General features: G+C 37.1%; 1 protein-coding gene across 3 annotated transcripts; it reads right to left on the bottom strand.

Annotated features, from left to right (window-relative positions):
- Positions 1–147: 147 nt before the first annotated feature.
- On the bottom strand, positions 148–8241 carry zgc:162816 (uncharacterized protein LOC571260 homolog). 3 transcript variants are annotated; one of them, XM_060876241.1, is made up of 8 exons: positions 8173–8241; positions 6749–6922; positions 6003–6283; positions 4404–4584; positions 4187–4308; positions 3908–4097; positions 3321–3426; positions 148–1257 (listed from the first exon to the last, which is right to left on the bottom strand). In XM_060876241.1, exons 2-8 carry the CDS (start codon positions 6913–6915, stop codon positions 1168–1170), a joined length of 1137 nt encoding a protein of 378 aa, XP_060732224.1. In that variant the 5' UTR covers positions 6916–6922; positions 8173–8241; the 3' UTR covers positions 148–1167. The 3 variants fall into 3 exon arrangements, with proteins under 3 accessions (XP_060732224.1, XP_060732215.1, XP_060732231.1); XM_060876232.1 differs by lacking the exon at positions 8173–8241 and adding an exon at positions 7032–7094; XM_060876248.1 differs by lacking the exon at positions 8173–8241 and adding an exon at positions 6989–7026.

The following is an 8241-nucleotide window of genomic DNA, read 5'->3' on the forward strand; positions in this document are numbered from 1 at the left end:
TCTGTCCAAGGTTTCAAATTGCCCTGAGGTAATTCTATTTAATTATTTATTATATTTATTTATTTTCTATATGATTTATTAAGACAAACTGACAAAGAGAGCAGCAAAGAACAAACTGTGAGTATTTAAGGTGGACTACAGGGCAAGAAAGATTTATTTATTTTTATTTATATGATTTATTTATTTATTTATTAAGACAAACTGAAAAATAGAGCAGCAAAGAACATACTGAGTATTTAAGGTGGACTACAGGGCAAGAAAGATCAGACTTATCTCACCATCATGTTCACATGTTACAGGGAGGATCCCCAGGACATCTGAGCAATCACATTATCACATTAAGTAATAAAGTGCACATTTTTCCACATTTTGTTCCATAAGTGTTTAATCAAAGTAGTTTGTTCTTATAATCTTACTCCAGATACATTTCTATGAATATTTTCATTGCAATTTAGTTTTTATACAGTTTTTCTTTAAATGTCTATAATCAGAGTAGATTCTTCTTCTCAATCTTACTCATGATGAGTTCCTTATTTTGTGCAATGCAACATGAAGTCTGTGGACTTCATAATAAACGATTAAACATCTCTTTTAAAAACCCTAAATGTGAATAAAGCGGGGGGCACGGTGGCTTAGTGGTTAGCACATTCGCCTCACACCTCCAGGGTTGGGGGTTCGATTCCCGCCTTGTGTGTGTGGAGTTTGTGCACAGGGACATTGTCATGATGGAACAGAGTTTGTGTCTCTTAGTTCCAGTGAAGGGAAACTGTAAAGCTACTGCGTATAAAAACCTTCTGTACAATTTGTTGCTGTGGAACTGTGGAAAAAACTGCATGTGTACAGTATGTGATGGTCAGGTGTCCACACACGTTTGGCAATACAATCAATTATAATAACCTGTAGAAAAAAATCTCACAAAAGGTAAACTGAACTCAAACGCAAAGAAATACTAACAATCTGATGTGCCTTATACCATCTCATAGGTGATAAGGACAGTAGATTTTATTAATGAACGTGATTAGTTTCATTGTTAGAACCTCAATTATTAATAAAGTTCAGAACACATTTATTAAACAATTCCTCCCCATTTTAACAGCATGTTATATGAGTAATAAGTTCTCCTAATAGAAGTCTTGCTGTGTTGGGTTTCTTCTTTTCTTTTTGAGGCTACCATCCACGTGTGGGTGTCCAAGTACCTACAACCTTTCCTTTGGAATGCACGGTGTAGACTGGATGCATCATAGCTGTAGCACAAGCCTGTAAATCACAGTCATGCAGAAGTGTCTTAGCTAAAATAACCAAAAAAATGTTCATCCTTATTATATAACGTGCACATTTTAGAATAGAGATGCATAAATTACTGCTCTGAACCTGAACCAGACTTGCAGCATAAAGGAGCTAGCAGGAAGTAAGGCACAGGATGTGGAAATAAAGGATATGGATGCAAAACCTGCTAGAAAGAAAAAGGTAAGTTCCTTCACCATGCTGCAGTAGCTAGAACAAAAAAGGACAGAAGACTTGAGGAGGATGTCCACAGATGAGGAAGTGCCTTTATTGGACTGGACTGGACTGGACTATCCCACAATGCATCAGTCTCTTATGTGTGCTTAATACTATACCAAGTCTGTGACCTGAAGGTCCAGAAGTGCTAAGCATGTGATTAATTATTCAGTGATCTCATTGGTGTCTCAAGCTGACAAAGACTTATACCTAAATCCAAAAGGCTACATATGTGGGACAGAACGGAGAACATCCAGGCTGCCTAGTCAATCTAATTAATGAGAAATTAGAATAATAATTTCATATTTAATAACGCACAAGACCACAGACATGAGGTGACGTCTTGACCACTACAAGCTCTGAAGAAAATCACTGGATTGGTCCAGCACCCAATCCTAGGAGCTCACTTGTGATTCCTCAGAACCATTTTACAGGTTACATATTTTTCATATAGATTGTCCATGTGAATACTATGTACATTGTTCAAAGCACATTTAAGCTTTCTGGTATAAAATACTTTATACAGCCAAATTAAATTAATTCACACTTATGATTCTTTACTTAGTTTTAGCAGTTAGACTGCAATGAAGTCATTTTTACAATAATGCTATAACATCAACCTACAGCAGAGGGCAGTATTTCACTAAAAATCTGTGCTTTATATATGAAATGGCTGGTTTTGTTTACACTTCTTTTTTTCCTGATTGCTAACATGTATTGTTTAAAACAGTCACACTAGAATAATGTTTCACACGGTCTGTGTAGACTAATATGTTCATCGTCTTTCATTGCTTTCACACAAAATGCATTAAATGACATCTAAAATATATAATTATTATAAATATATGAAAACCAGGAGGTCAATTGAGTTTTAAAAAGTGGCCTCGGTATTGACTGCAGTAAAAAACTGCAATGGGCTGTTGTTTTAGTTTTACATCCCTGTGCTCAATGCAGACTGGTAAAAATTGTAAGCTTTAATTGAATTGAATTTGTATGTAAATTTTGTTCAAATATTTAATATGAGGATTTTTTGGGTTATATATTAAACTACAAGACAGACAAACAGACTGATTATGACTTTATAAAGCCTTTTTTAAAGTCAATATCGAACAGTCATATTTTAAAATAAATAAATTAAAGTTCACATAAGCAGCACATTCATTGTGGAGACGAGTTAACTGACGATCAGTACTTATTGTCAGATTTCATTCATTCACAAGGATCTTTTTTCTTAATTCACACTACTTTTTTTTGTGCTTATAGATTTAAGTTTATATGACGCCTCCATGTAGGGTCTTGGTGCTAGCTGGGGCTGCACATCTGTGAACTCGATTGGGATTAAATTGGAGACCCCTAAACTATACAGTTCCAAGACCTGCAAAATGAGATGTGATGTAAAAGCATGATTCATCGTTTCATGTTCTTTGTCATTTTGCTCAACCAAAAAACCTTTACCTCACGTTAATGAACTATTTACTAGACAGATTATATGAACCATTTAAACGGTATTTGACTTTACTCAACAGGGCTCATGTACTTAACCTGTACTGGTTAAAAGTTACTGATGAAATTTACATTTACAGCATTTAGCAGACACTCTTATCCAGAGTGACTTACATTGTCTTATTTCAGTTTATACACCTGAGCAATTGCAGGGTTAAGGGCCTTGCACAGGGGCCCTGCAGTGGACCCTTAGTGGACCTGGGATTCGAACCAATGACCTTCCGATCAGTAGTTGAACACCTTAACCACTGAGCTACCACATCCCATGAAATGAAAAGCACTGGTAAATATGTGAATATAAAGCAGTAGTAACTCACATGGTAAGGCATGAGGGACAGCATGGAGCCTAGAGGGAACCTACTGAAGTCCAGTTTTCCAGACACAGGCTCCACTCTGCCATGTTCCTGAGTCATTGACACCAATCTGCCAAACAAATAAAATCACAACACTGACATTATCAGTGCATAGTAATACACCGATAAACGCAGACTAGGGTTGATAGAACTTTCCTTCACATGTCGTTTATTAAGAATGAATGTTTGTCTAATGGAGTCCTAACTTAATTGGTGTGGCAGGATCTGAAACGAAATTTTTGAAATGCCTGAAAGCAAACTTCAGCTGAATTAGGGCAATTCTCTGACCTTGTATCAGAAGTGTCAGTTATTAAGATGAAGCCTTTATTATTGTCACATATACATTACAGCACAGTGAAATTCTTTCTTCGCAACTTTGGAAGCCATGATACAGTGTTCCTAGAGTGAAGAGGGTTCTCATTCTGAATGAGAAACCAAGACCATTTAAAGTCACAGTTCTTTGTAGTTTTTGCCTACTTGAAATCTTACGACAGGTTCCTGATACAGCAATTATTAACATTAGACCTAAGGCCCAGCAAAGTATTTCTTACTTAAGCTCTGGGTGGCTCTCGATGATTGCGTAGCCTGTTGGCAAGCGACCTCCTCCATCCTGACTCAAGGCGGCCCAGCCGCAGTCCACCAGGAGCTGGTTCCTATGTGGATAGTGACCTATGACCCTCGTCAGCACCCGCACTGCAATGTCCTCAAACCTACAGGAGCCGATGAGCGATTGCTGCACATCTATTAAGCACAAAATATACACAAGGAACTCTTGTAACTGCTTGTAAACCCAATTGTACAAGAGAGAAATTACATTGCAGTCAACTGACCATAAAACACATAATTTCCAGGATGAACCTCACTTAACATAGCCATGTCTGAGACTGGATGGCTACATGAAGGGGTGGAGCCAATACTAGATTTCACATCCTGGATTCCTGCGGCTTTTAGCCTGTAAAAAACGTCAGGAGAAAAAATGTATTATACGTTATTATTATCATCATCTAACTTTTACATGGTACATCTAGCATGTCATGGTAAGCCTACTTCTCCACAAACTGCAACACGATAGTCGTTGTTTCTTGGGCAACAGCCTTAATTTGCACCTCCCCCTTACAGCCGTAGGTGTTTCCACAGTGGGCGTAGATTCCTATAAGCTCCATCCCGTTGGTCTCTGAAATTTCCTTGGCTAACTCCAGAGCAGCGGGATCGGAGTGAGGAACACCCGCTGTATAAGAGGATAGAAAATAGCAACATAAAAGCACCTTGTTAGCAAAGGCAGCAATAACAATTAGAATAAAAATAATTTACGATTATAATAAAATAAAATAAAAATAATTACTATCCAATGCACTTAACTCCACTGACTGAGTAACCAGTTATTTAACAATGGGTTAAGTTTAAAGTTATCCGTACTACTGATGAATTACATCACTAAGATAAAGCATGAAGTATATTTTTCATACAGGAAACAATGAGCCTCATTTATCAAGCTGCATATGAAATCGTTTGTACGTTTATTTACACATGAAAATTATTATTGACCACATAATTTGCATGGATTACTGCACTTTCATATCAGTCAAAGACTAAGAGTACCATCCAGAACATTTTCTGAAAACCAGTTGTCTTATTATATTATTGGCATTAACTAAGAATATGAAAGATAAAAGTGAGCCATTACAAACATAAATCACGACAAATAAATCTAGACATTCATTCAATTATAGCAGTCGAGCCTGTAAGACGTAAACAAAAGCTTTCTGCCTACAGAGAAAAAAAAATTCTAATATTCAATATTATTAAATGACTCAAAATAACTTCCACTTCAACTTTCTCGTCGTTCACTTCCAGTAAAAACAGTTTCCACATTTTGTCATTCAGACCTCACCTTGTTCAGTTTGTTCTCACGGCTGTCTTAGCCGTGTCGAGAACATTACAAGTGATCGACGTACACACTTGAGTATAAAGAAAACCCTTTTTAGAAACTTCCCGCAGAAAAATTTATTTTGGTTTGACTTTCGAACATTTACAAGGAACTTTGGTAAAAGAATAAAGGAGGCCACATTCTGCTTGTTAAGTCGTGATATAACGATCTTACTTATGCTAATAGTGCATCCAGGGCCGAGTCACTACTGTGTTGACTTTTGCACTCATTTTCATGCAACAGTACCATGTTCCTTGTTATCTCAATTTATCAGACTTTTATTACCGCTATTCATTCACAGCACAGCTTTAAGCTATTTTAAGAACCGCTTTAAACCCCAAAGTTAAAGCAAACCGTTCGCACACACAACAACAGCATCAACTGTTAAAAAATTTGTTATTAACCTTGTTTTTATACGATGCCGCTTTTCTTGCAGCTGCTGTGTTTCACTACCCGACCCTCAACAATTAAACTAAACAATTTAACTCTCCCTAACATTTCTAAAAGACAATGTGGGTATTGTGTTTATAGTTGCACTACAATACTAGATTCGATATCAACTAGCCTATGTTACAATCCCTCTAAAACCTGCCTGGTGCATACTAGCTTTCCATCTTTGTTTACATCCAAAATTTTTGCCGTATTACATGGCATATCTTAGAAGAATTTTGGACCCGGAACTGGCATCAACGTCAGCCAAAAGTAACCTTACATCTTACCTCTGCCATTGTCACAGTCCAGTTTCATCCATACATGCCAGACTTTGCCCTGCTTCAGTGGACTTGCCTTCAGCTCTTGCAGGGACAAGCTGTTGTCCACCAGTACATGGAATAAAGAAAGCCTCTCTGATAACTCTGCACAGCGCTTTACTTTGTCAGAGGTTACAGGATATGCATAGAGGATATCATCATAACCACCGTCCGCATAGAAGAATGCCTCGGCCAGGGTGGAAACCACAATGCACCTTCGTGAGCCCCTGGTCATGATGTCCGCACATTCACTGAGACCCAGAGAGAGGAAACAGAAACGCATTATTATATTCAAGTTAAACTATTTCTGTGGACAATTCAGTACTATATGTCATATGTATGTACTTCAGTACTATATGTAAATATTAAAATGTGCATGAGGGAGTACTCCAGGGTCAGAGTCAGGGATCTGTGCAAGTGGTTCTGTATGGAGTTGAAGTGGTTTACAAATATTTATGGCTTATTGCTTAGATACACATCATCCTGTTTGTCTAATCACTTGACCTGAACAGCTTGGATCTAAAATCAGGGTTTATATTAAAATCTAATGTTTTTATTTATTATTCAGTCCAGAAATAAGCAATAAAAATAAAGAGTCTGATCTTAGAATAAATGGATTCCTTTTCTGTTGTTAGAATTAAAGGTTTGAGAGTTCCTGGCTGTAAGTGAGAGAAGAACCCTATCTACAGTCTGGAATTATTGTTGATCAGACTCACAGGGTCTTGTGTGTTTTCATGTGCGGTCTGAGCTGCACTCCGAGCTGCAGGAACCGGTCCAGCATTGTGTTGGAGTTTCTGCTCACAATATCCAAGTCCACCACGAAAGCTGGAGTGCACAGGTCCCTGGTGAACAGGTCCCTGGTGAACTCCTTACTGCTGGCCATCTTAAAGCTGCACAGATGAGAATCAGATGGTTTGTTTTTATGTAAATAATCAAATAAAACTGCAAAACCTTACAAGTAACAGCAGAAAGCAAAGCGCGTTGTGAAAACAGACTCACGTTCCTCATTCAGAATAGCGTTTACACACCTATTACCCTGTCGAGCAACCGCGCATGCGCACAAGAGGAAGGGGGCGTAAACAGGAAAAACAAACAGTGTTAAATAAAGTTAGATTGTGTCTGCTGAACATAGTAATGTTCACTAGACAATGTACAGTACAAAGACTGTAAAGTATTATTTATGTTCATAACTAATTATTATGATTATTAACATAGGCAGCAGTGACAAAGTGGTATTTTATGTCCTATAAGTTGTTATAGTGACTGATTCTAATAGGTGATGTTTAAAGTCAAAGTCATGCAAACATCAGACTACAAAAGATCTGTCTGATGTCACTGATCTGATAGACTGTAACCTCACAGCCCTAATCACGTGATTACTGCAGAAACCTGTCTAGTTCATAAATAAGGATTTAAAACAGAATTACTGTTTATTTTCATTTTATTATTATACTATTTTGTGTGTATATATATATATATATATATATATATATATATATATATATATATATATATATATATAAAAACAGGAGATCAGCGGTTTTTAAAATACTCAAACCATCCAATCTGACATAAACAAACCTGCCCTGTAACAGAGATCACACTCTGATGGTGAACATTTACTGAAGCTCCTAAATCTTCAGCTGCAACACTTTTCTTCTGCTTTGCACTGCGGCCACATGACCGGCTGGTTTGATAATCGCACCCGCGGTCCAGCATTCGGTTACGATGAGCTCAAAGCGGCAAAAAACGCTTCTCTCATTTTTTATAAAAATGTCAAGCAGTGTAAGCTGGCATATGGTATCCGAATTGTGTTGCACAATGTTTAGTAACTCTGCCTGTTGCTCTTGTTGAATAATTAGCAAGTTTTAATTTAAAGGGTTATAAGGAAAAATAGCTGCTTTGACAAACGTTATATAAACTCTTTTATAACGTCTTTTGTTTTAACAAGTGTGTTATCAAAACCCTTCAAATAAGAATAAAGATAATGTTGAACTGAGATTTTACAGCATGTTTAACTCTGCCAATTCTACATAATATCAAGTATGTGTCACTGTATGTACACGACAGAGACGAGGACGACGAATAGTGACATTAAAGATGTCATTTTAATAATAAGGAGCAGGTAAATCACACATACATACAACGTAGTAAAGACGATAACCGACAATGAGTGAAGACAGTGGTGATGAGTATAAAATAGAGTCCG

Source organism: Tachysurus vachellii, chromosome 1 (genome assembly GCF_030014155.1).
Source record: "Tachysurus vachellii isolate PV-2020 chromosome 1, HZAU_Pvac_v1, whole genome shotgun sequence".
NCBI classification, from domain to species: Eukaryota; Metazoa; Chordata; class Actinopteri; order Siluriformes; family Bagridae; genus Tachysurus; species Tachysurus vachellii.